This window comes from Dipodomys merriami, unplaced genomic scaffold, assembly GCF_024711535.1.
Source record: "Dipodomys merriami isolate MVZ:Mamm:240054 unplaced genomic scaffold, mDipMer1.0.p SCAF_55, whole genome shotgun sequence".
Lineage (NCBI taxonomy): Eukaryota > Metazoa > Chordata > Mammalia > Rodentia > Heteromyidae > Dipodomys > Dipodomys merriami.
The window spans coordinates 1,647,356-1,673,810 of record NW_027206124.1 but is presented as its reverse complement, the minus strand read 5'-3'; the positions used below and the strand labels follow the sequence as shown (position 1 = coordinate 1,673,810).

Sequence of the window (26,455 nt, the reverse complement as noted above, 5' to 3'; positions counted from 1 at the left end):
GCTTATTGGTAGAGTGCTAGCCTTGAGCAAAAGAAGCTCAGGGACAGTGCCAGGCCTGAGTTCAAACCCCAGGACTGGGATGGGGGGGGGGGAGAAAATTGTCCGTGTCCGGCTCTGCACTTTGTGGTTACTCTCTGGGAGATGGTGAGCGGGTGCCTGTATGTGCGTATGCACGTGTGCACACGTGTGTGCATGCATGTGCGTGCATGCATGTGAATGAGCTCGCCATAGGGGGGGCGGGCCGGGAGAGTGCGCACTTCGGAGCGGCAGTGCTGGGCGTGGCGGGGAGCGTGGCCAGGTGTGCGGGCGGTGCCCGGGGAGCCGCGTGTCCGTCCCCGCCCCCTGGGGGGCCGGGCAGGTGTGGGTGGCTCGGGACCCCGGCGCCAGGACCGGAGCCAGTGGGAAACAGGAAGCGGGGCGGGGGGGGGGCGCGGGCCGGACGGCGGACGCGGCGGGCCGGACGGCTGGCGGGAGCTCCGCGGCGCGGCTCGGCGGGCGGGCGGCGATGTGGGTCGGCCCGGACGGCGGCGGGGCCGGGGGCGGAGCCGGGGCCGTGGGCGCCGCCCCCCTGCGCCGGCGGAGCCGCCGCCCGAGCGCGGAGCGGGGAGCCCGGGGCGGCCGCGGCGCGCGGGGTGAGCCGGGGCGCGGGGTCCCCGCGGCGGGCGCGGGGAGGGCGATCTCGGGGCGGGGGAGTCCCGGGGTCCCGCGCCGGCGCGCCCCCCTCCCCGCCCGGGACGCCCCGCCAACGCCGCCGCGCCGTGCGCCCCTCTCCGCAGACCCCGAGGACGCGGCCATGCCGGGCGGAGCGGAGGCGGGCGAGGCGGAGGCCGAGGCCGGGCCCGGGCCGGGGTCGGGGTCCGAGGCCGAGGAGGACGCGCTGTGGGAGCGGATCGAGGGCGTCCGGCACCGGCTGACGCGCGCCCTGAACCCCGCCAAGCTCACGCCGTACCTGCGCCAGTGCCGGGTCATCGACGAGCAGGACGAGGAGGAGGTGCTGAGCACAGTCCGCCTCCCGTGCCGCGCCAACCGCACGGGTGAGCCGGGCCGGCCGCGCCCCGGGGCCCCCTGCCTGCCCGGGGTCCCCTTCTCCGCGGCCCCGGGTCGGCCATCGGGGCGCCGATCGCCGCGCCCTGCAGCTCGAGGCCGGCGCGATCGCAGCCCCGGGCCTCAGTCTCCCCGAGGGGGAGTGCACTGTTTGGGGGTGTCCCCCCTCGTCCTTCTGAGCCCCCTCGGTCCTTCGGGCCGAGCCCATACCGGCGTCGGGGTTTTGTCTGTCTTGGGGGCTCCTCTCCACTTCCGGGACCCACTTTCGAGCCGAGGGGTGGATGTGGTTTCTGGGCGAGCCCTGACCCTGGGGTCACAGCTGCTGGCTTTGGCGACTTTCCGGTGCACTTTTGCCCTTTGCCCTCCTGAGTTCCCTCTGTCCCCTTCCCCCCCCCCCCCCCCCCCCGTGGGCCATGCTCCCTGGGAGTCGCTTTCCTCCAAGGGTCCGAGTCCCATCCCAGCCTGCCAGCATCCCCTGCGCCACGGGTAAAACCCCACCCCGGGCTGGCTGAGGAATGAGGGCCTCGTAGGCTGGCCTTGGCTGGCCTGTGTCTGCATCTGTGGGGTGGGGCGCTGCAGCACAGGTGCGTGGGGAGGGGGCGTCTGCTCGTCTGTCTGGGAGATGTGCTGAGACAGGCCCCTGTCTGTGTCACAGCTCAAAAATCTGGGGAACGTGGGCCCTGGAGCGTGGAGGGGGAGACACAGCTGTCCCGGGGCAAGCCCTTGGGTGACCTCTGGATGCACCCCCCTCTCCAGGGCGACTGATGGACATCTTGCGCTGCCGAGGCAAGCGGGGCTATGAGGCCTTCCTGGAGTCCCTGGAGTTCTACTACCCAGAGCATTTCACGCTGCTCACCGGCCAAGAACCCGCCCAGCGCTGCTCCATGATTCTGGGTGAGTACATCAGCAGTCACGCCAGGGCCTTGGCCACATGTGCAGGGGTCCCCTACCCTGTGTCTGCCAGGGAGGCATGCCCGCTATTTCTGTTGAGCAAATAGGGAAACTGAGGCAAAACTGAAATGGCTTGCCCAGCGCCCCACTTTTAGGGCTCAGGTTCAGAGCCTGCATGACAGCAGGGCCCCTTCTCCTTGGTATTGTTTTCAATACCATATGGTAGCAATTCAACGGCATATAGTTTCTTTTTACTTTTGGTGGGTCATGGGGTTTGAACTCTGGGTTTGGGCGCTGTCCCTCATCTTCAGCTCAAGGCAAGCACTCTACCACTTGAGCCACAGCGCCACTTCCGATTTTCTGGTGGTTTATTGGAGATAAGAGTCTCACGAACTTTCCTGCCCGGGCTGGCTTTGAACTGTGATCCTCAGATCTCAGCTGCCTGAGTAGCTAGGATTTTAGGCGTGAGCCACAGGGGCCCTGCTATTTATAATTTCTTTTTTGTTTTTGTTTTGGTCAGTCCTGGGGCTTGAACTCAGGGCCTGGGCACTGTCCCTGAGCTTCTTTTGCTCAAGGCTAGCACTCTGCCACTGGAGCCCACAGCACCATTTCCACTGGCTTTTTCTATTTATGTAGTACTGCAGAATTGAACCCAGGGCTTCATGCATGCTAGGCAAGCACTCTACCACTAAGCCACATTCCCAACCCTTATTATAGGTTCTCAAATTAACAAAAAATTACATCTGGATGTGGTAGTACATACCTGTTATCCCAGCACTGGGGAGATAGAGACAGAAGAAATCACAAGTCTGAGGCCAGCCTGGGCTACATAGCAAGACACTGACTCAAAAACCCTGAAAAGTAAAGTTCAAAGACTCCAGGTGAGTTTAGATTCACAAGGAAAGGTGGTCTCCCACTGGTGCCTCACACCTGTAGGCTGAGATAGGAGGATTAAGATTCAAAGCCAGCCCAGGCAGGGAAGTCTGTGAGACTCTTAATTCTTGTTAACCACCCAAAAGCCAGAAGTAGAGCTGTGGCTCAAGTGGTAGGTGCCAGCCTTGAGTGAAAAAGCAAAGGCCCCGAGTTCCCGAGTTCATGCCCCAGTTCCAGTACCTCCCAAAGAAAACCTCATTACAGAAGGCAGCGTTCCCTCCTCCTTTGGCTCTGTTCTCTGGTGCAGCATGGCTCATTTTCTTGCCGTAGCAGTCTCACACATCCTGGCTTGGCATGCGTGAGACCCAGTTTTTTTCTCCCCCAGAGTGGCTGATTTCCATGACACTCCCATGCATGTGCACATGTTCTAAGAGACTGCTTCATGGATCTGGGTCATGTGGGTCCCTGTTGAGGGATAACTAGATGGCTCCAGTTTTGTATGCTGGAACACTGTGTGTGTGTGTGTGTGTGTGAAATGTCACTGCTCAGAATTGGGGAGGCTTGTGTGTGTGTGTGTGTGTGTGTGTGAAATGTCACTGCTCAGAATTGGGGAGGCTTTCCCTGGGATTTCTCGACGCGTATATGGATTGTAATGGAGTCTCATCTTGTTATACCCTCGCTAATTCCTGGGATCACTTTTAAGTTTTGTTGTTTTTTTTCCCCCCAGACTGATCGGTAAAATAATACTGTTTCAGGTTTCCATTTCCTTAAGTGACGCAGTTCAGAGCTTGCTAGGTAGCCAGCCCTGGGATCATGACTTGACTATTCTGTGTCTCGGTGTTTTTGTCTTTTAAGATGGGATGGGGACAGTAGGCCGGACGCCTGTGGCTCACACCTATAAACCTAGCTACCCAGGAGGCTGAGATATGAGGATCTGATTCAAAGCCAGCCTGGGCAGGAAAGTCCGTGAGACTCTTGTTTTAATTTTTATTTTTGGTCAGTTGTAGGGCTTGAACTTAGGGCCTGGATACTGTCCCTTAGCTTCCCCCCCTCAAGACTAATGCTTTACCCTTTTGAGCCACAGCACCACTTCCGGTTTTCTTGTGGTTAATTGGAGATAAGAGTCTCACAAACTTTCCTGCCTGGGCTGGCTTTGAGCTGTGATCCTCAGATCTCAGCCTCCTGAGTAGCTAGGATTACAGACATGAGCTACCAACACTTGGCTAGAGACTCTTTTATTAACCACCAGAAAAACAGAAGTAGCACTGTGGCTCAAAGAAGTAGAATGCTAGCCTTGAGCAAAAGAGCTTAGGGACAGTGCTCAGGTCTTGAGTTCAAGTACTACATCCCCCCCCCCCCCAAAAAAAAGGCACAGTGATTGGACGATCTATATTACAGTGGTGTCAAGTTGACACAAACATTTGACACAAAGGATGAAATCAACAAATGTTAGTGGCTACTCTTCCTGTTATTTTTCTCTTGATTAGCCATGTTTACTTTAGGACTTGCCTATTGATAGATTTCACTCATTTTTCTTCAGTTAACTTGCCTTTTCTTACTGATTTGTTACTGATTTGTAAGAGCTCTTTATATACTATGGCTTTGAGGTTTGTTTGTTTGCGGGTCGTGGGGCCTGAACTCTGGGCCTGGGTGCTGTCCCTCAGCTCTTCAGCTCATGGCTAGCACTCTATCACTTGAGCCACAACACCACTTCTGATGTGGTGCTGAGGAATCGAACCAGGGCTTCATGCATGCTAGGCAAGCACTCTACTGCTGAGCCATCTTCCCAGCCAGAGGGTTTTTTCCTTAATACTTGTTCTACTTTCTTCTATTCTTTTGTTTGTCTTTTTACTTCAGTGCTTCTTTCATTTTTCATATACTTAAACATTTTTAAAATAGGGGGTTTGTCTACTTTTTCCACTCTTTCCCCCCCCCCCCCCGGATTTTGTGCCTTGTTTATGAAGATCTTCCCCACCCTCACATTGCAAAAAGCATATTCCAGACTTTCCCTCCAGTGATCTTGTGGCCTGGGTCTTTCTGTGTGGTCTGCTGCCCGCCCTGAGTATCCTTTCTCTGGTCTGGACAGACGAGGAGGGGCCTGAGGGCCTCACCCAGTTCCTGATGACTGAGGTGCGCAGGCTTCGGGAAGCTCGCAAGAGCCAGCTGCAGCGGGAGCAGCAGCTGCAGACCCGGGGCCGGGTGCTGGAGGAGGAGCGGGCCGGGCTGGAGCAGCGGCTGCAGGAGCAGCAGCAGGCTCAGGAGCGCTGCCAGCGGCTGCGGGAGGAGTGGGAGGCCGGCAGCCTGGAGCTGCTGCGGCTCAAGGACGAGAACTACATGATCGCCATGCGCCTGGCCCAGCTCAGCGAGGAGAAGAATTCGGCGGTGCTGCGCAGCCGAGACCTGCAGCTGGCGGTAGGTCCTGGGGAGGTGGCCGGGGTCCTAGGGGAAAAAAAAATGAGGTTCATGTGAATGTAAGCTCGTGTCTCAGAGTCACCAGCCTCTTCACGTAGCTGGGATTACAGGTGTGAGCTGCTGTGCCAGACTCTAGCATCCATGACCTGCTTCTGACCTGGACAAGTCCTATGTAGCTGCTTCATTGTGGTTCTCAACTGTGGGTCATTCTTCGTCTCCCCATGAGACATTGGCATGGTGGGGGGGCTATGGATATCTGGAGTCAAGGCCAGGGATGCTGCTAAGTGCCCTACAGTAACAGGACAGTGCCCACGACAAAGATGTTAGTAGTGACAAGGTGACCAAAGCTTAAGCATGCTAGGTAGGTGCTCTACCACTTGAACCATGCCTCCAGACTTTTTTGCCTTTGGTTTATTTATCAGATAGGGTCTGGCACCAAATTGAACTCAGGGGCTTGAACTTGCTAGGCTGGGACTCTACCACTTGTGCCATGCTTCCAGCCTCTTTTTTACATTGGTTGTATTTGAGGTAAGGTCTTTCTCTATACCTGGGCCAGCCCGGGCTGGGAGCCTCCTACGTGTGCTCCCCGGTGTTTCTGGGAATGATAGCAGTGCACCCCTCACACCCCGCCATTATGCTAGGATAACAGGCATGCGCCACTGCGTTCAGCCACGAGTTGAGATGGGAGTCTTGTGAACTGGTCTTGAACTGTGGTCCCCTGGTCTCTGCCTCTCTAGTTGCTGGAATTACAGGTGTGAGCCACTGCGCTAGGCTTCTGATCAGGGAACTGCCCCAAGCACTAAGGGCTTTCCTGTGCCCAGGGCACACAGCAGGGCTCCAGGAATCCAGTGGTGTTCTGAAGCCCCCTAGCCCATGGGCCTCGGGTGGGTCTGTGGGCCTGCAGGGGTGCAGGGCCTGTGGATGAGGGCTGACGTGGGGGAGGCTGGAGGTGTGGGTTTATGTGTGACAGGCCACTCTGTTTGAACAGGATGTTGAGGTGGCAGGTGAGTGTGGGTGGCTGGTTTGAAGTTGCGAGGTGACCATGGGCCAGCTACTGGGTGTCTGCCATGAAGTGGAGGTTTTCAGAGAGGCGTGGGCAGGTCCTGGGTGCCAGTCACAGGCCCAGCTCTCTCTCCAGTGAGCAGTGTGGCACGGGCACGGCTTTGCTCCCCAGGCCTCAGTCTCCTCATCCTCAAAGCGAAAGATTGTGGGTGAGGATGACAGCACGATTGTACGTGCTTTACAAACGTATTCTTCACTATTCAGGAGGCTGAGATCTGAGGATTACAGTTCAAAGCCAGCCCGAGCAGGAAAGTCCATGAGCCTTACCTCCGATTAACCACCAAAAAGCCCGAAGTGGAGAATGCCATCCTTGAGTGAAAAAGCCAATGAGTGCATGAGGCCCTGAGTTCAAGCCTCAGTACCAGCAAGGGGCGCGGGGGAGGGGCAGGGGGAGGGAACCCCTGTGCCCCAGGCATGGTATTAGGTGTCAGCTGTGCACAGAAACCCTTCCCACTTCCCACAGTGCTGTGTTGGGATTGCACATTGCTGTTGTCCTCATTCCTGGAGGGGAAACTAAGGTACACAGGTGTCACTTGGAGCATTTTCCCAGCAGCAGAGTGTCCTGCTTTGTTCTCTGCATTGCTGAGGTGTGGAGGATCACAGATGGTGGGGGGTGTCTCTGTTCTTTTTCTGAATCTCTCCCCAGAGGGAGAGAGGGCAGCTCTCTCTTTCCTGGCACAGAGCACAATGTCCGGGCCGCTGGCTGGCTTTGCCGGGTCACTCTGTGTCTGTGTGCATGTACGTGTGTGTGTGCGCGTGCACCAATAGTAGAGCTTGAACTTGGCATGGGTACTGTCTGTGAGCCTTTTTGTGCAGGGCTAGTGCTCTACCACTTGAGCCAAACCTCCACTTCTGGCCTTTTGCCTAATTGGAGATAAGAGTCTCTCAGACTTTCTGCCTTCTTCCTGGGCTGGCTTTTAACCTTTTTAGCCCAGATCTCGGCCTCCTGAGTAGCTAGGATTAACAGGAGTGAGCTACCACGCCTGGCTCACCTTAGCTTTTTTTTTTTTTTTTTTGCTGCTCTTCTGTCAGGGAGTTTATAAAGGCATGGCAGGTGGATGGTAACAAGCCCATGTGCCTGGCTTAGCAGCTTGCGCCCCCTCCCCCCACGGGCAGGTGTGTGGTGGCTGTGATTTAATACCATGTTTTTTATAAGGTGCAAATTTAATGAGCTGTTCTCTCTAAGCAACATAAACTTGAGACCCGAACGCTATAATTTGGTGCTAAGTGAGTTTGTATGCAGGATTAAATGTATCCAGGTGATCGACAGAGACTCCAGGAGTGGAGTTCTCTGAGCTTATGGGGTGGGGTGCCTGCTGGGGGGGGGGTCAGGCGGGGCGGGGGGGGCAGGCGGCATGGAGTGCGGGGCTGCAGTTGTAAAGGGTGTGATCACGCTGGCCTCTGGGCCTGGCTCTTGTTCCCGAGGATCACAAAGCATGTTTTGTGAGCAGAAAGGAATGTAGGAGTCATGAATATCTTTCCGAGTCTTTGTGGAGGAGGAGTGCACTGTTAATTCATGGACCGGCCCTGTGTGTGTGTGTGTGTGTGTGTGTGTGTGTGTGTGTGTGTGTCTGTGTGTGTGTCTGTGTGTCTGTGTGTGTGTCTGTGTGTGTCTGTGTGTGTCTGTGTGTCTGTGTGTGTCTGTGTGTCTGTGTGTGTCTGTGTGTGTCTGTGTGTCTGTGTCTGCCTGCCTGCCTGTCTGTCTGTCTGTCTGAGGCCTGGATTCCAAGGGCACCACATGCACATGCAGGCTGGCCGGAGGACCGCCCCCCGACAAGTTCACTGTGATTGCTTCCCAACAGTAGCTGCATGTTATGGCCTGGCCGGGTGTGTCTGCAGCCTGGCCGTCCCAGAGCCCACAGGAGCTGGCTGAGAGCTTTGGGAATGCAGCAGAGCGGCCATGTGCAGCCATCCTTGGCCTGGCCCGGCTGCCCACTTCCACCTGTGCCAACCTCTGTTGACTGGCAAAGGTTATGGGTTTTATTTAAAGGGGTGAAGATAGCCAGGCACTGGTGGCTCACGCCTGTAATCCTAGTTACCCAGGAGGCTGAGATCTGAGGATTGTGGTTTGAAGCCAGCAGGAGAGGACAGCCTGTGAACTCTTATCTCCAATTAACCACCAGAAAACCAGAAAATGGCGCTGTAATTCCAAGTGGTAGCACGCTAGCCTTGCACACAAAAGCTCAGGGACAGTGCCTAGGCCCTGACGTTCAAGACCCACGACTGACAAAAACACAGCAAGTAAAAAGCTAGAAGTGGATCTGTGGCTCAAGTGGTGGAGCTTTGATTGGGAAAAGCTCAAGGACAGTGCCCACATCCTGTGTTCGAGTCTCAGGAGCGGGACTTGGAAGTTTGGGGGTGAGCCAACAGCCTCAGCTTTTGGCAAGAGGCCAAACCCTGTGCACACCTGGTCTGAGTGTGCAAGGAAACAGAGGGACATGGTACACCTGCGTGCGTACAGATGAGACGGTGGTACGACCAGGGCTGTACCACCCAAGGCTGCCCTGAATTGAGGCAGGATGGGGCCCAGATATTGCTCCCCTAGTTTTCACAGGCCCCCTTGTCCCCCCTCATGCCGATGAGGCAGGGCAGGTGGGTGTGTGACGTCACACATCGGCCCCTAGCAGAGGTGAAGCAGGGTCCCTGGGGAGGGCACCTTGGCCTCCTTGTCCCCCCTACCTCCTCCCTGCGAGTCTGTGTTTGCTCAGCCTGCTCCCTCTTCCAGGAAGGTCTGGGGGTGGGGCTCCTGTCAGGCCCCTCTGGGGGCCTGGGGCAGTGGTGGCGGGGAGGGGGGGCCCCCATGGGAGGGAGCTGACTTCTGTCCTGGACCCCAGGTGGATCAGCTCAAGCTCAAGGTCAGCCGTCTGGAGGAAGAATGCGCTCTGCTTCGGAGGGCCCGGGGAGCGCTGCCCGTGGCTGAGGACAAGGACAAGGAGCCGGACAGCGCCGACCTGCTGTCCGAGCTGCGGGCCGAGAACCAACGGCTGACGGCCTCGCTGCAGGAGCTGCAGGAGGGGCAGCAGCAGGTAGGGGGTGGCGCTGGGTCCAGGTCACGGGGACAGGGTTTCAAGGCCAGCGCTCTAACTGCTGGAGCCACAGCTCCACTTGCGGCTTTTTTGCTAGTTAATAGGAGATTCCTGCCCGGGCTGTCTTTGAACGCTGATCCTCAGATCTCAGCCTCCTTTGGAGTGAGGATTACAGGCATGAGCTACTGATACCCAGCATTGCTTTTTATTGTATGTATGTATGTGTATATGCGTATATACAGACATAAATACATATCTGTATGTATTTATTTTTGGTGCCAGTCCTGTGGCTTGAACTCAGGGCCTGAGCACTGTCCCTGAGTTTCTGTGCTCTACCACTTTGAGGCCCAGCTCCATTTCTGGCTTTTTGGGGTAGTTAATTGGAGGTCAGAATCTCATAGACTTTCCTTCCTGGGCTGGCATCGAACCAGGATCCTCAGATCTCAGCTTCCTGATTAGATAGGATTAGGCATGAAAAGCCCATGCCTGGCTATTTATTTATTTGTTTTTGTGGATCAGGGCCTTGTACACACTAGACGCACAGTGTACCCTGGACCATACCTCCAGCTGTTTTTGCTTTAGTAATTATATCTTATTTTTGTGTGGGTAGCACTGGGTTTAAACTTTATGTGTGCCAGACAAGTACTCTACTGCTTGAGCCATGCCCCCTGCCTGTTTGCTCTGGTTATTATTATTTTTTTTTTTTGGTCGGTTGTGGGGCTTGAACTCTGGGCCTGGGCGCTGTCCCTCAGCTCTTCAGCTCAAGGCGAGCGCTCTACCACTTGAGCTACAGCCCACTTCCGGTTTTCTGGTGGTTTATTGGAGATAGGAGTCTCACAGTCTTTCTTCCCTGGGCTGGCTTTGAACCTCGATCCTCAGATCTCAGCCTCCTGAGTAGCTAGGATTACAGGTGTGAGCCACCAGCGCCCGGCTCTGGTTATTTTTGAGACAGTGTCTTGCTTTTCTCCTGGACTGCAGGCCTCCCTGTTCATACTTCCCATAACATCTGGGACGGCGGACATACACCCACCATACACAGCTTTTATGTTCATTAAATTGGGGGTGTCTCATGACTTTTTTTCCCCTGGGCTGGCCTAGAACTGCCATTTTTCCTGTCTCAGCCTCACACATAACTGGGATGTCAGGCAGTGTCATGACCCTGGAGTTGCTTCTTGCTCGGATATGTAGAACTCTGAGACTGCTGTCTCTGCTTCTGAAGTGGCTGGGACTATAAGCATGTATTACAATACTCATCCCCAGACATTGGGTTTTTCAGTTAAGATTTGGCTCTGTGGCCTAGACTGGCCTTGAACGGTTTTCCTCCTGTCTCAGCCTCCCGAGTCCTTGTATTACAGGTACACACTACCATGCCTGGCCTTCTTGGGGTTTGTGGAGGGGTTTTGACTCTGAAGAGGTTGAGGCTGAGGGCTTGCTTGGCATCTCTTGTTAGGTCAGTGATGGAGTGGGCCAGCCATACAGAAAGGGAGGGTGGGGCTGGGGTACTGGCTGGGATGTGGGTCTAGGTGCTCGACCTGGGGCCTATGGTCAACTGCTTGACAATCCTATGTCAGAGGTGTAAGAATGGATCAGCAGCCGCCAGCTGTTGTGCTGGGTGCTGCGGCCTGGCTGAGCCTCATGTTCTGACCCCGCTGTGTCCTGGAGGGTGGGCAGGCCCGTGGCGCCACGCCGACTCTCCTCCTTGCTAGGTCTTGGTGGCAGAGGGAGGGTGTATGTGGGGGGGATGAGGGCTGACGTGGCTCTGCTCTCGGCCCCCCAGGAAGCCGGCCGGCCGGGGGCCCCAGGCTCGGAGCGCATTCTCCTAGACATCCTCGAGCATGACTGGCGTGAAGCGCAGGACAGCAGGCAAGAGCTGTGCCAGAAGCTGCGCGCCGTGCAGGGGGAGCTGCAGTGGGCCGAGGAGCTGCGGGACAAGGTAGGGCACGCCCCCTTCCTCTTCCCTCCTCCCCCCTGCCCTCTGCCGGTGCCCTGGCCTGTGGGAGTGAGGCCCCGGGCAGTGGTCCAGACCATCGGCCTAGGCACGTGGGCTTGTGTCACAGGGCTTGGGCATCTCACTGGGCCTGCTGGGGACAGGCCGGGGCGTCCCCTGCACGGCCCCAAGCCTCCCCTCCCACCCTGCCCACAGTACCTGCAGGAGATGGAGGACCTGCGGCTGAAGCATCGCACACTGCAGAAGGACTGCGATCTGTACAAGCACCGCATGGGCACCGTGCTGGCCCAGCTGGAGGAGGTGGAGAAGGAGCGGGATCAGGTGAGCCTAGCTACTAGACGCTAGATCTAGTTCTCAGAAGAGAAAGGGGGCCGGGAACTGGTGGCTCACGCCTGTCCTCCTAGCTACTCAGGAGGCTGAGAGCTGAGGATCATTGGTTCAGAGCCAGCCCGGGGCAGGAAAATCCATGAGACTCTTTTTTATTTTTATTTTATTTATTTATTTTTGTCGGTCATGGGGCTTGAACTCTGGGCCTGGGCGTTGTCCCTCAGCTCTTCAGCTCAAGGCAAGCACTCTACCACTTGAGCCTCAGCGCCACTTCCGGTTTTCTGAGATAAGAGTTGCAGGGACTTTCCTGCCCGGGCTGGCTTTGAACCTCGATCCTCAGATCTCAGCCTCCTGAGTAGCTAGGAGGACAGGCGTGAGCCACTGACACCTGGCATGAGACTTATCTCCAGGTAACCACCAGAAAACCAGAAGTGGAGCTGTGGCTTAAGCGATAAGAGCACTAGTCTTGAGCGGAAAAAGCTAAGGGATAGAATCTAGGCTTTGTGCCAGGTGCTGGTGGCTCACACCTCGTAATCCTAGCTACTCAGGAGGCTGAGATCTACAGATCACAGTTTAAAGCCAGCCGGGGCAGAAAAGTCCCCAAGAGACTCTTATCTCCAATTAACCACTCAGAAACCAGAACTGGGCTGTGGCTCAAGTGATAGAGTACTAGTCTTGAATGACAAAGCTAAGGGATAGAAACCAGGCTTTGAGTTAGAGCCTGCGTTGGTTGGAGTTAGGGACTGAAGCGCTCTCCTTGCTCACACTGGGACAAGCTCATACTGGCTGCCCCCGGGTGCAGCCGGGGTCAGGCCTCAGACATTAGCCAGGCCACTTCCCAGCAGGGCTCTTGCGCCTTCGGTAGTCACCAGGCTGCTGCCCTAGCCCTGCCTTGTCCTTGAGTTCTGGAGGTCTAGCCCCTCGCCTCACCGGTGCTCTCCACAGTGACAGAGCTGTGTCTGCACCCTTCCTTAGGAATCCTTGTTCCCTGAGTGGTCGGGAGAGTGGGGCCTCAGGCATGTGCTGAGAAAGAAATTCTCCAAAGTTTTGGCTTAGTTCCTGGCATCACAGCCTTGTCTCCTGTCAAGGTGTGGGGAGGAGGAGGGTGGGGGAGGTGATTTCTTAGTGCCCTGGGTGGGAAGGAGGAGGAGGAGATGGAGGAGGAAGGAGATGGAGTCTTCTTTCTTTTTGTGGTTTCTGGGCTGGTACTAGGACTTGAACTCTGGGCTTGGCACTGTCTCTTAGATTTTTTTTGTTCAAGGCTGGTGCTTGAGCCACAGCTCTACTTCTGGTCTTTTGCTGGTTAATTGGAGATAAGAGTCTCACGACTTTCCTTCCCAGACTGGCTTTGAACTTCAATCCTCAGATCTCAGCCTCCTGAATAGCTGAGATTACAGGTGTGAGCCACCAGTGCCCGGCTCATGGTTGTTTTTGTGTGTGTGGTGGTGGTGGGAGGGGTTGTGGGGCTTGAACTCTGGGCCTGGGTGCTGTCCTTGAGCTCTTCAATTCATAGCACTCTACCACTTGAGCCACAGCGCCACTTCCAATTTTCTGGTGGTTCACGGGAGATGAGAGTCTCATCTTTCCTGCCTGGGCTGGCTTTTACCTGCCATCCTCAGATCTCAGCCTCCTGAGTAGCTAGGATGATAGGCGTGAGCCACCGGCCCCGGCATCATAGCTCTATTCTTGCACGAGGGCCATCCTGCTGTGGTTCCTTCAGCGGGGGTCCCCTGGCTCTCTCCAGGCCATCCAGAACCGTGACCGGATCCAGCTGCAGTACTCTCAGAGCCTCATCGAGAAGGATCAGTACCGCAAGCAGGTGCGGGGCCTGGAGGCCGAGCGGGATGAGCTGCTGACCAGGCTCACCGGCCTGGAGGGCACCAAGGCCCTGCTGGAGGCGCAGCTGCAGCGGACCCAGGGAGGCTCCTGCCTCAAGGTGAGCCTCAGCCTGGGGGCGGGGGAGGCTGGGCGCCCTCAAGGGGGGGCTGCCTAGGCCTGTAGCTGGGAGTGGGGTGGCCGGCGAGCAGGATGGGGCACACGGCTGGGTGAGTTTCTGGGATACAAGGGTAAATTGAACTGTCTCTCTTTTGTTTTATTCTTGCTGCTGGGACTGGGTTGAACTCAAGGCCTGGATGCTGTCCCTGAGTGTTCTACCACTTGGGCCACAGCTCCACTTCTGGCTTTTTGGTGGTGAGTGGGTGGTTAGTTGGAGATAAGGGTCTCATGGACTTTCCTGCCTGGGCTAGCTGCAAATCATGATCCTCAGATCTCAGTCTTTTTTTTTTTTTTTTTTTTTTTTTTGCCAGTCCTGGGGCTTGAACTCAGGGCCTGGGCACTGTCACTGAGCTTCTTTTGCTCAGGGCTAGCACTCTACCACTTGAGCCACAGCGTCACCTCTGGCTTTTTCTGTGTATGTAGTACTGAGGAATTGAACCCTCGACTTCATGCATGCTAGGCAAGCACTCTACCACTAAGCCACATTCCCAGCCCAGATCTCAGTTGCTAGAGTGACCAGGATTCTAGGCTTGAATTGTGAGTTGTCTTTGCACTCACGTGGGCCAGCATGGGTGCTGGAGGGTCTGTCTGTAAGCCCACAGGATGCAAGGCAGTCCTCAGGCTCAGGGTAGGTTGGAAGTCAATCCCTTTCAGGCTCAGAACTGAGAGGGTTGGGGGATGCATTAGGTCAGCCAGGCAGCCCTGGAGGGGAGAATCTCCAAACCTTGAGTAAATCAGACACCAGCCCTCCAGCTGCTGCCCCCCCCCCCCCCCCCCCGGGGCCTTGTCCTGTCCTGTCCTGGGTTGCTTGATCCCAAGGAGGCCAGGATGGAAGCAGAGACCTGAGGCTGCAGCCACTCACGGGTCAGGACCTTCAGTGACTCTTTGATCTCCTTGTCCCCTGTAGTCAGCTCTGCGTGACTCAGCATTTACAATCCTGGAATGAGTCTTAGTCCTGCCCCAGGGCCTTTTCACTTGCCAGTGTGTCTGCTGGAACCGCACTCTCTCTTGTACCTACCCAGCACTGACAAAAGGTGGAGTGCTCTGTTCTAACTTTCAGCCAGGAGCTAGACTCTATCTCCATCTAACCAGCCAAAAGCTGGAAATAGAGGTGTAGCTCCAGTGATAGAGCACTAGCCTTGAGCAAAACAGCTAAGCTCTGAGTTCAAGCCCCATTACAATACAAAGCACTTTTTTTTTTTTTTTAATGGAAAGTGCTGTGGGCCCTGGGCTGGGAGGGGCCCTCCTTGGGTTGCTATCCAGGCCTGAGTGCTGTTACTGTTCCTCTTCTGGTCCTGTTTGTTCCTCCTCCTGTGGGCTGAGATCTGGGTACCCCAGGCCCAGCTCTGCCCTGGGCCTGGGGTGTGGCTGTAACTGGCTGTGGCTGGTCTGGGCCCAACCTTGCTACGTCCCCTGGCCTCCCCTCCCCTCCTCTTCTAGGCCTGCGCCTCCTCCCACTCTCTGTGCTCCAACTTCAGCAGCACCTGGAGCCTCAGTGAGTTCCCCTCCCCCCCGGGAGGCCCGGAAGCTGCCTTGGGGGAAGCGTGCACCTCGGGATCTGAGCCCTACACCTTGGTATGACCCCCCCACCTGCCCCCCACACGGGAAAGCCGGTAGCAGTGAGTGCTGTAGCTTGTTCCCAGTGCCACTGTGTGGGAGAGGAGGACACAGGGCCCGCTGGGTGCTGCCCAGGCCCGGCGCCGGCAGCTGTAGTCTTGCTCCTGTCCGGGACCTGGGTCCTGTCTGTGGAATGGGCACGGAGCCGGGTGTGCAGGGGGCTGGGCAGGGGTGACCAGGCCCTGCCCTGGTGTTGTAGGATGAGGCCACAGACAGCGAGAAGGAGATCAACCGCCTCTCCATCCTGCCCTTCCCCCCCAGCGCGGGCTCCATCCTCCGCCGGCAGCGAGAGGAGGACCCTGAGCCCCCCAAGAGGTAAATAGGTTGGTGACTCAGGAGTCCCAGGGTGGTGGACCTACTTGCGGCCCTTCCCGGGAGCCCTGGAGCCAGCCCATCCCCAGATGGCCCTCTGGGGGCCTAGGAGGTGACGTGGGCGCAGAGGGCTCGGCCTAGCCCCGTCCTCAGGCCGGGTCACCCCCTAGGGGAAGCCTGGCGTTCAGGATGAGCAGAGAGCAGGGTGGGAGGTCTCCCGTGGGGCCCCTCAGTGGCCTTCTGAGGGGAGCGTGTGCTCTCTGAGGTCCTGTCTGGGGAGGGCGCCCTCATTGGGGAGGTGACCTTATAGTCAGAGAATGGAAGACACGAAGCGAGATGGGGAGGGTGACGTCGGGGTGGGGGGCTCCTCGGAGGAGGGGGCACAGAAGAAGCTGGCCTTGAAGGCCAGGGCAGCTGTGGAACATGTGACGGAGGTCACATGTGACTCTAGGGGCGCGGGGTGGCGGCACCCTAGGTCTAGCCTGCCTTTGTTTGGGGATGGCAGGACCTTTTTTGTCCTCTTGGGGACACGGGGGTGGGGGGGACAGAGAGCCCTGAGTGCCTCACCTCCTGCCCGCCTCCTCTTCTTCGCCAGGTCCTTCAGCAGCATGTCGGACATCACAGGTAACTGTGGGGGGCACGGGGCTCATGGCGGGGCTGTGGTGCCTGCCCCGCCCCTTTCCCTACCAGGCAGAGCCCTGGCCAGGCCGCAAGGCCCCTTGGAGGCTCCTGACTTGTCCTCTGCCTCCCCAGGGAGCGTGACACTTAAGCCCTGGTCTCCAGGACTGTCCTCCTCGTCCTCCTCCGACAGCGTGTGGCCCTTGGGAAAGCCCGAAGGCTTCCTGGGCCGGGGCTGTGGCCTGGGTCTCTTCAACAGGTAGGTGGCCGCCTGGGCTGGGAGAGCCGGGGACGGGCCGCCAGGGCTCGAGCGGGACAGGGACCAGGCAGAGCAAGTTCCCTAGAGCTGGGAGCAAACCTGTCATCACTGGGCCTGGCCTGTGCGGCCTGGGTCAGTTGTTTCCCCTCCCATGCCTCAGTTTCCCCACTGGTTGAACCACCTGATGACCTCTTCGGCCTGTGAGTGGCTTGCGTTTATGATTCTCAGAGCCCAGCAGGCACGTAGTAGATGCTGAGTAAACAGTAGATGCTATTGGGTGCCTCCCACCTCCTGGCTGGACCAGGCCCCCGGTGGAGCTTCTTGCAGGGGTAGGGTGGGAGGAGGGGGAGGGGACACCTTGATGGCCCTGGATCTGGGCTGCCCAGGAGCTGGAAGTAGGAGTCACAGAACACAAGCACAGAACACTAGCTGTTGGCTTACTGTGGCTAGTGGATCTAAGGGGTGGGGGCCAAAGGGGAGGGCACTGAGAATGTGACCTTTGACCTCAGCAGCTGTAGAAAGAACAGAGACTCCGGGGTGTGGAGTCCCTGAGGAGGGGAGGTGGGAGATGGGGAAAGGGGAAAGCCGGGCTGGAGGGAGTCACTCGGGGCTCAGTGGGTGGACTTCAAGCTCCCTGGGAAGCTTGGGAAGGTCTTGCTATGATGATGCTACTCTGGCTGGGAATGGGGGCATTGTGATGATTCCCCTTCCACCCCCTGTTTTATAAACGAGAAACAGGCTCAGAGAGGTTGAGGATCTTTCCCCAGGTCACACAGCTGAGGCATGCCAGGGCTAGGTCTCCAGGGAGCTGCCTAGGCTTGGGTTCGGGAAATCGGTGAGCAGCAGAGCCGAAGGGGTGATGCTGGCTTCCTAATGGATCTGGGGTGGGGGGCCTCCAGCTCCCTGCCTCCCAGAGGCAGCCTGGCCTGGCCTGTGCAGGGCCCTGCCCCCACCCACATCCCGGCAGCTACATTGTTTCTGCCTTCCAGGACGCTTCTGGGGGAAGGGGCGGAGGCGCCTCCCTTCCTGCCTGCCTGGGCGCTTCCTCCAGCCTGGACCTGCAGCGGGGGTCCTGGCTGCCGGCCAGGGGCCTCCAGGATACAGCCCTGGGAGCAGGAGGGCCTGGCCCTGTCCTGCCCCAGGGGGGACCAGGTCGGTCACCTCTGCTGTTCCTGGAGAGGAGGGAGTTGGAGGAGGAATGCAGGTTAGGCCTGGGTGGCTGAGAAGAAAAGATGGATGGATGGACAGGCCCTCTGTAACGGGGCAGTGGGGCACCGGCCTGGACCCTCAGGCAATAGAAGAGTGAGCTTCAGAGGCGGCTTCCCGGCTCTGCCACTGCCGGGCAGTGGGTTGGGCACTTCATTTCTCAGAGAAACAGTGCATTCCAATAGTGCCTGTCCACCGGCCATTGGGGGTGAGGGGGTCCCGTGTTCCTCCTGCCCAGGGCCTGGCCCAGCTGTTTACAGGACTGGTATTTGTAGCCGCATTATCACGGGAGAACAGCAGCGGCTCTGAGAATCAGGTGTTTGTTCCAAGTCACAGGCCTGTGATCCCTCGTCGGCTCCTTTCAACCTTGCTTGCATTCAGGTTCAGTGCCCGGATGTCCTGGGCACCATGCTGGGTGCCTCTCTCCCCTTCCTGCCATCTCTTCCCCTCCGCTTCCCTGAGCCACCCCCTCCTCCTCCCCCGGTGCTCCCTCCTCTGGGCACGGAGGGGCAGTGGCCAGGGCTGGAGAAGGAGAGATGGCTGGGGTAGGGGACCATGCACGGGGCTCTGGAGAGGGCTCCCCCGCCCCAATCCCTGCCAGGCCACACCCCTGCCTGCAGGCAGAGGGTTCCAGAACCTCCTGTCCCCACAGAAGAGCGTTTGCACGGTCTTTGACTCCCATTCCCTGCCAGCTGTACCACCTTGGGCGGGCCATAACTCCCCTGTGCCTGTGTCCCTTGTCTCTAACGCAGGGTCACCGCGGCCCTCCCTGGGGGTGTGGGGGGAGGACGTGTCGTCATCGTCGTCATGGATATGTTTCAATCTCAGGGTCCCAGACTCCTGACCAGTGTGGAGCCGCCACGTTTCCCATGGTGCCCTGGGGCAGGGCGCTGCGTGAGGCCGGTGCCCTGTGTGGCCCAGAGCCGGCAGACTCCCAGTTCTCATTCGCTCATGACCTGACCCCTGACCTGACGGGGGGGGGTGGGGGTGGAAGCTCCCCACATTGTGCAGGGGCAGGGGCAGTCAGTGGCCAGTGTACTCCCCCCTGCTGCTAGACAAGAGGGGTCTGTGTACACCCTGCTCCCAGCAACCCCAGGCCAACGGCAGGGGCTCAGGGACATCACTGGGTCCTTTGGGGACCTGGGTAGGTTGGCTGAGGTAGTCGTGGAGGGGGTGGGGCATGCAGAGCAGGATGTTTAGGGAACAGCGGGAATTGGCAGGAAGACAGACCGTGCATGTGTGTGTGTGTGTGTGTTTGGGGACAGGCCCTGAGCTGGAATTGCAGGGGTGAGGTGAGCAGTTTGTAGGAAAACTGAAGCTATGACAGACTCCCATCATCAGCTGAGCAGCGCGGGTGTGACCTGTGTTCTGCTGGCCACACCTACACTGGGAGAAGGCCGGGCTGCCACACACAAAGGCTGCCTTGACCTGGGAGGAGGCAGGCTTCTGGTTTTTGTTTTTGTTTCCCTCCTATCCCACTAGCAAAACATAGCCAGTCAGGACCCCGCCGACCCCGGGTCTGTCTGCCTGTAGTATTTTTCCTTTGCTTTGACCCCTGTGTTCAATGTGGTACAGGGATCATTGTCCTTACTCTGTGTGTGTGTGTGTGTGTGTGTGTGTGTGTGTGTGTGTGTGTGTGTGTGTGTGTGTGTGTGTGTGTGTGTGTGTGTGTGTGTGTGTGTGTGTGTGTGTGTGTGTGTGTGTGTGTGTGTACTAAGGTGTGACCTCAGGAATGTCCCTAAAAGCTTCTTTTGCTGGAGGCTGGCACTGTAACACTGAGCCACAGCTCTACTGGCTTTCTTTGGTGGCTAATTGGAGATAGGAGTCTCATGGACTCTTTTTGCCAATCCTGGGGCTTGAACTCATGAGCCTGGGCACTTCCCTGAGCTTCTTTTGCTCAAGGCTAGCACTCTACCACTTGAGCCACAGCGCCACTTCGGGCTTTTTCTGTGTATATGGTGCTGAAGAATTGAACTCAGGCAAGCACTCTACCACTAAGCCACCTTCCCAGTCCTCATGGGCTTTTTCTGCCTGGACTGATTTACTCTCATCTTATTGACAAACAAGACCTGGCTCATGTGCATGTGTCCGTAGCACAGATTTCCCAGGGGCGTGGGGCCCTTCCAGTGCATTCTTCCCAGGCCTCTCACCTTACTTCGCCAAGCCAGGACACAACCAACCCCGCATGCCCGGCTCTGCTTTGCCTCAGGGACAGCCATGGAGACCAAGAGGGCCAGGAGGAGCCCGGGCTCCCCAGGGGCGCTGATCAGTCCTTGCAGCCTTGGCTACCCTAGACGGGCAGCAGGGGGCAGTGTGGCCAGATGTGTGCTCCAGCTGCCAGGCACCTCTCCCTCTGGGGCCAACCCTGGTTCACTCGGGATCAATTTGTTTGCGAACCTGGCCACAGAGTCTTCTCAGGTCTCAGCCAGTGACAGGCAGGGTGCTGTCGCCATGGGCATCTTGGTGACTCCGTCTTAGCCATCAGTGGCTTCCACTGCTCAAGGAAGGCTGGATGCCCAGGTGTCCACCCCAGGGGACCTCACCCGACCTATGCTCCCAGCATGGCAGGTCTGTGTGTATCCTAACAGCACCCCCCACCCACCCTTGTTGGATTGAGAAAAAGCACCGAGGGGCTCCTCTGTGCGTGGGAAAGTGAGTGTGGTGTTAGGGACACACACAGGGCTGGCTGGCGCTCGAGGCCTTCTTCCTGAAGGACAGGACAAAGGGAAATGCACAGTGGCGACAAGGGACGATCGGTGTATGTCTGCAGCAAGCTATATGCACTGCATGGGCAGGGGTGTGTCTGGGGAGAGGGCATTTTGGTTTTTGTGGTATACTAGGGCTTGAACTCAGGGCCTGGCTACTGTCTCTTAATGGTTTTATTTTATTTTATTTATTAATTTTTTTTTTTGGGTCCGGTTGTGGGGCCTGAACTCTGGGCCTGGGCACTGTCCCTCAGCTCTTCAGCTCAAGGCTAGCACTCTACCACTTGAGCCACAGCACCACTTCCGGCTTTTTTCTTTTTGCTTATGTGGTGCTGAGGAATCGGACCCAGGGCCTCATGCATGTAAGGCAAGCGCTCTACCACTGAGCCACCTTCCCAGCTCCTCTTAATGGTTTTATTCAAGGCTGGCATTCTACTTCTTACACCACCAGCTAGCTCTACTTCTGGCCTTTAGGTGGTTAATTGGAGATGAGTCTCACAGACTTTTCTGCTCGGGCTGGCTTCAAACTGATCCTCAGATCTCAACCTTTGGAGTAGTTAGGATTACAGGCTTGAGCCACCAGTGCCTAGCTAAAGGCTGCTTTTGACTTGGATCCTGAAGGAGCAGAAGCATCTTCCCGGCAGAATGTGGACAGGGAGAGCAGTCCAGGCAGCGGACAGCACAGGGGAGCGCGGCTGGGAAGGGACTCCTGGCAGCCCCTGTTCTTCTGCAAGAATACCGAACTGGGTCCAAGTCCCACTTGAATCCTAATTCCCATCCTCTTCCTCCTTTCTCAGATCTCTGGCCATCCGAATGTCTGGCTGGAGCCCCCCAGGTGGCCCAGAATCCCAGGACAAGAGTCCAGATAACCTATCATTCCTCGGGGACAGATGGTCTGGGGCGGTGGTTCGGAGGGTACTTTCTGGGCCTGGGTCTGCCGGGACAGAACCAAGAGAGGTAAGGCGCTGGGGGTGCAGTTTGTTCATTAACCAGTGCTGGAGCAGGGGCAGACGGAGCTTCTGGTGATTGGCTAGAGCAGAAGCAGCTGGGTATTAATTGAAATCTGATTGGGTAGGGAGTGGGGGGCGGGCGGGACCGAATTGACAAGTCCATGTTTCACTCACAAATGGGTTCTCTGTGTCTCAGCCCAGGGCAGAAGCTGCTGGTCTGGAGGGGCCCAGCCTGGAAGCAGAGGCTCAGCAGAGGACCTTGCCCTGGAGCCAGGTGACCACCCTGCCCTTCCCACGGGACTCTAAAGGTAAGCTGGGCCTAGGGGAAGTCCTGGTAGATGAGGGCTGGGGGGGGGACAGGGAGGGAGGAAGGGGTGGTGGTGGCCCCGTGCCTGGCAGTGCTGGGCTTTTTGGGCTGTTCTGCTCTTTCTCTGTGCTGTGCTCAGAAAGCAGTTTATTGTGTAAGGGGCTGGGCACTGGTGGCTCACACCTGTAATCTCAGCTGCTCACCAGGCTGAGATCTGAGGATTGTGGTTCAAAGCCAGCCCAGCATGAAAGTCATTGAGACTCTTTTTTTTGGGGGGGGGTCATGGAGTTTGACCTCTGGGCCTGGCTGCTGTCCCTGATCTCTTCAGCTCAAAGTGAGCACTCTACCACTCGAGCCACAGCACCATTTCCGATTTTCTGGTGGTTCATTGGAGATAAGAGTCTCATGGACTTTCTTGCCCAGGCTGCCTTTGAACCATGACCCTCAGATCTCAGCCTCCTGGGTAGCTAGGATTATAGGCATGAGCTACCTGTGCCCAGCGTCCTTGAGACTCTTAATATTCAATTAACCAGCAAAAAGGTGAAAGTGGAGGTGTGGCTCATGTGGTAGAGCACCAGCCTTGAACCAAATAAAGCTAAAGGACAGCCTCCAGGCTCCGAGTTCAAGTCCCAGTACGGGCACAAACACAACAAGGAAGCCATGGGGGATCCTGGCGGGACTGTGGTGGCTCCACTGAGACTACTTCTTGACCTGCTTGCCCTTCCCAGCCTGCCGGTCCTTCCACGAAGCCTTAGATGCCTGGTCAAAGGCACCGGGTGCAGAGCCGTTCTACATCCGAGCCAACCTCACCCTGCCCGAGCGGGCAGACCCCCATGCCCTCTGCGTGAAAGCCCAGGAGGTCCTGCGGTTGCTGGACCCTGGGTACAAGCGGCGGCAGCAGTGGTTCTGTGCCAGGGTGGACCCTCTCACTCTGTGGGACCTGGATCGAGGCACTGTGCCCAATTATCAGAGGTGATGCTGAGCTTGGAGCTAGCAGGGGTGAGGGTGTGGGTAGAGGCGGGGGGGGGGGCTCGGTTTCCCCTGTCACCCCTTCTGTCCCCTGGGGCAGGGCGGATGGAGGGATAGCAGGAGGGCCTTCCTTTCCTTTCCTCAACGTCACCTTATGTCTCCCCCCAGAGCCCAGCAGCTCCTAGAAATCCAGGAAAAATGCCTGTCCTCCAGCCGGCACCGGAGCCCACGCAGTAACGTAAGCAGGGCAGGCCGGGCAGGGCCTGGGGAGAGCCGGACAGCAAGGGTGGCATCCAGAGGATGGATGGGCTCCGTGTTCTGGCAGCCCTGGGGTGGCGAATGGAGCCAGAGTCCACCTCCCTGCTTCAGAGACTTAGTTGATCACCTACTATGTGCCAGTAAACAGAAGGTTTTCCCTGCCAGGGTAGTTGAGATGGAGTGCACCCATGCCCATCTCAGCATGGTGGGTGTATAATGCTGACAAGACAGCAGTCATCTTCCCTTCACCAGCCTGGGCAGGGCCCGAGACAGGTTGGCCTCGTCACTGTGGGCCTAAGAGGTTAGGTCCCTGCAGAAACCCCTTAGTGGAGAGCTGGCTGGGTGTGGGACAGATGACCTGGGGGTGGACCAGCATCTGAGCCTCTCTGGTCCTCTCTGCTACCTCCTGTCCAGTCCATGGTGCAGTTTTGAGAGCTGCCTTGCTACTCTCCTGAACCGAACACAGCTCCATTCTGGTGTGGACCTTCTGGGCCTGTTAGGCTTGGGGACCATTAGGGCTGCTGTTCTTAGTGGTTCCCTTCATCTTTGAATGCGAGGTCACGTGGCTGGCTCATTGGAGGCATCAGTGTGGGCTGGGCTGTCAGGGAGGGGCGTTAGTACCTACGTTGGGTCTTCTGGGGAGCCTGGAAAATGGTGGTGGATGGGGCCTGCTCTGCCCTGCCCACAGCCCCTTGTACCTTGTGGCCTCTCTGCTGACCTCCTCTTTCCTGCTTTCCCCAGCTGAAGAAGCGAGCTCTGGGTCTGGTGAGGCCCAAGCCTGCAGGGGGTGCGGCAGGGGACTCCCCAGAGCAGCTGCCGCAGGAGCCCTGCTCAGGTGAGGGTGCAGGGGCCGGGGAGCATCTCCCAGGGCCCCCAGGAGTCCTGTGGCTTGAACTCCGAGCCTGGGCACTGTCCCGCAGCTTTTTAAAAACTCACTGCTGGTGTTCTACCACTTGAGCCACACGTCCAGCTTTTTTGCTGGCTGTTTGTCTGGTCTGACTTTGAACCATGGTCCTTCGATCTGAGATTCCTGATTATTAGCTGGGATGACGGGCCTGAGCCACCAGCCTGGCTCTGATGGGCCTTTAAAGCCTCTCGGTGGTTGCTAAGTGCGGAATGGCCTGTAGGGGGCAGGGGTGAGGCAGAGGATCAGGGAGGTCACCACTGTCAAGGTCCCAGGGAGGGGGAAACAGCTGTGCTATGGTGTGCGTGTGTAAGCATGTGCATGTACGTGTGCATGGGTGAGGGGAGATGCTGGTAGTTGGAGTGAGGAGGGGAAGAGGGTCTGGGCTCTGTGGGCCTCTCATCATCCACTGTCTTCCCGGCTACAGAGCCAGAAGGGAGCCTCAGACCCTACAGCCTGGTGCGGCCGCTGCTGGTGTCGGCGTTGCGGCCTGTGGTGCTGCTGCCGGAGTGCCTGGCGCCCCGGCTCATCCGCAACCTGCTGGACCTGCCCAGCTCCCGGCTGGATTTCCAAGTGTGCCCTGCGGGTGAGCGCGAGGTCTGGGCAGGGAAGGCTGGATGGCATGGGGGGGGGGGGGAACACGGGACCCAGACACCCAGCCCCGCGTCTGCCTCTTCCTCTCTCCCTGCAGAAAGCCTCTCCGGGGAGGAACAGGGCCCAGCCTCCGCTCCCGGGGCCCCCAAGGCCCAGCCTGTCACCCCCAGACTGGGCAGCAGGATCCGAGCCATCCAGGAGTCCGTGGGGAAGGTAGGGACAGAGAGCACCCCAGGGCCACCTTCTGGGCTCCTGGGAGCCCTTGCACGGGGCCTCTGCACTCCTGTGATCACCCCGGAGGGGTGGCTGGAATCCTTGTCCTCCAACCGGCTTCTCTCCTGGGGAGCCGGGTCAGGGCCTGCAGGGCAGTGGGTGATGGGTGGGTGGGGTGGACTCCATCCTAGAGATGGGGGGGTGGTGGTCCGGGGCCAGAGCAAGGACGTGACCTTTCTCCAGGTCAGCAGAGAGCCCCATGTGTCCAGCTCCCTACTCATACCTGGGAAGAGGGCCAGGGGTAACTTGGGGTCCCTCCTGCACAGAAGCACTGTCTGCTGGAGCTGGGGGTGCGGGGTGTGCACGAGCTGGTCCAGAGCGAGGTCTACCCCATTGTCATCCACGTGGAGGTGACGGAGAAGAATGTCCGAGAAGTCAGGTGAGCGCAGGGGCCGGCTCTCTCTGTGGACATTTCTGCCTCCATCCCAGAGGCCATCTGTCTGTCTGTCCTGGCCTCCCTCCCTGTCCGCTCCTCCCTCAGACTCATGGCTTTGTTTCCGTCTGCCCGTCTGGGTCCTGGCTGACCTGGCTGCACCTGCGCTCTCTCTGCTCTCTCCGCAGGGGCCTGCTGGGCCGCACGGGCTGGCGGGACTCGGAGCTGCTACGGCAGTGTCGCGGCACAGAGCAGGTGCTGTCGGGGCTGCCCTGCTCCTGGGTGCAGGTGCCGGCGCACGCATGGGGCCACGCGGAGGAGCTGGCCAAGGTCGTGCGGGGCCGTATTCTGCAGGAGCAGGCCCGCCTGGTGTGGGTAGAGCAGGGCACCGCCTGTGGCAGCAGCAACAGCAGCGAGGCCTGAGGGACCCGTGCCTGGGTCTGTCCTGCATCTGACACGGGAGCCTCCTCCATCGGATGCCTGGCCTCCTCCATCGGATGCCTGGCCTCCTCCATCTGGTATCTGGGTCTCCTTCCACATTGCAGGAGCTGCTAGCTAGAGGACCCTGTGTGGTGGAGTGAGTCCTTCCTCCTGGGCCTCCCCGGCCCTTGGGCTCTGCAGTGTGGGCCCCTCGGCCTGGCCTCCCGCCCTCCTGTTGGTCGCCGGCCCACGGCCACTGACCGGCAGAGCCCGACTCAGTGCTGGCCCTGCACTTGCTGCTCTGGCCTTCCACACTCCCACTTGGTCTCAGTGTGTGTCTGTGTCCCCTTCTTGAAGGCTCCTCACCCCTGGGCTGGGGGTGGGCGGGGCTCTGGCTCTGCCCCTCCCCCGGGGTGCAGGAGGCTGCCCTGTGTGACTCCACCCATCCACCGCCCCTTCCCTGTCGGTGGATATGGCCACATCCTCCGTCGTCCACCTGTACCTGTCCTGTGTATCTGTGCTTCTGTCCTGTTGTCCCACCCCACCCCCCTGGCACTGGGCACTCACACGCGTGTGTTCTCAGCGCACGCTGTCTCACGCCCTGCCTCGGAGGGGAGGGCCAGGGGCGCGGCTGCTCGGCCCCCAGAATGTACGCCCGGACGTTCCTCACGGGCCTCTTCCACTAAGCTGCACACTACGGAACATTAAACACTGTTTGTTATAGGTCGAGTGGCGTCTGCCTGCTTGCAGCCCTGGCCTGGGGCTTCCCCTCCACGCCTCCCTTTTGTCCCTACCCCCAGCCCCGGCTGATGTCACCTTTCAGGTGCTGGGTCCCCGTGGGGTCAGATTTCCCTCCTGACTTCTCCCAGAGCCGCCTGCCATCTGTGCCATCTGGGCCGGCATCACCTTACCTGCCCCGCGGCAGGTGGTGGGCCCCGCGGACGGGCCCGCAGCGTGTGCCTCTGCGTGGTCGGCAGAGGGGCGTCCTCGGGCGCAGGGTGCGTGTGTGTGTGTGTGGAGGGGGGACTTCAAGGATCTGGCTGCTGAGCTTAGAGGACCAAAAGCAAGCCTTGGGAGGCGGCCCAGGCCCTGAGCCGGTCCCCCAGAGAGGA

The 26,455-nt window shown here is 58.4% G+C and overlaps 1 protein-coding gene across 2 annotated transcripts; it reads left to right on the top strand.

The window, feature by feature from the left end:
* The first annotated feature begins 551 nt into the window (after window positions 1-551).
* Card10 (caspase recruitment domain family member 10) lies at window positions 552-26,066 on the top strand. 2 transcript variants are annotated; one of them, XM_069999468.1, is made up of 21 exons: window positions 552-632; window positions 777-1,034; window positions 1,801-1,938; window positions 4,895-5,220; window positions 9,117-9,308; window positions 11,086-11,241; window positions 11,452-11,577; window positions 13,328-13,519; window positions 15,019-15,153; window positions 15,395-15,510; window positions 16,103-16,131; window positions 16,261-16,384; window positions 21,093-21,252; window positions 21,442-21,553; window positions 22,281-22,524; window positions 22,690-22,759; window positions 23,521-23,614; window positions 24,111-24,269; window positions 24,375-24,490; window positions 24,820-24,929; window positions 25,112-26,066. In XM_069999468.1, the coding sequence occupies exons 2-21, from the start codon at window positions 794-796 to the stop codon at window positions 25,344-25,346; spliced, it is 3,075 nt and encodes a 1,024-aa protein (XP_069855569.1). In that variant the 5' UTR covers window positions 552-632; window positions 777-793; the 3' UTR covers window positions 25,347-26,066. The 2 variants fall into 2 exon arrangements, with proteins under 2 accessions (XP_069855569.1, XP_069855568.1); XM_069999467.1 differs by having other exon boundaries at window positions 24,817-24,929.
* Window positions 26,067-26,455: the final 389 nt, after the last annotated feature.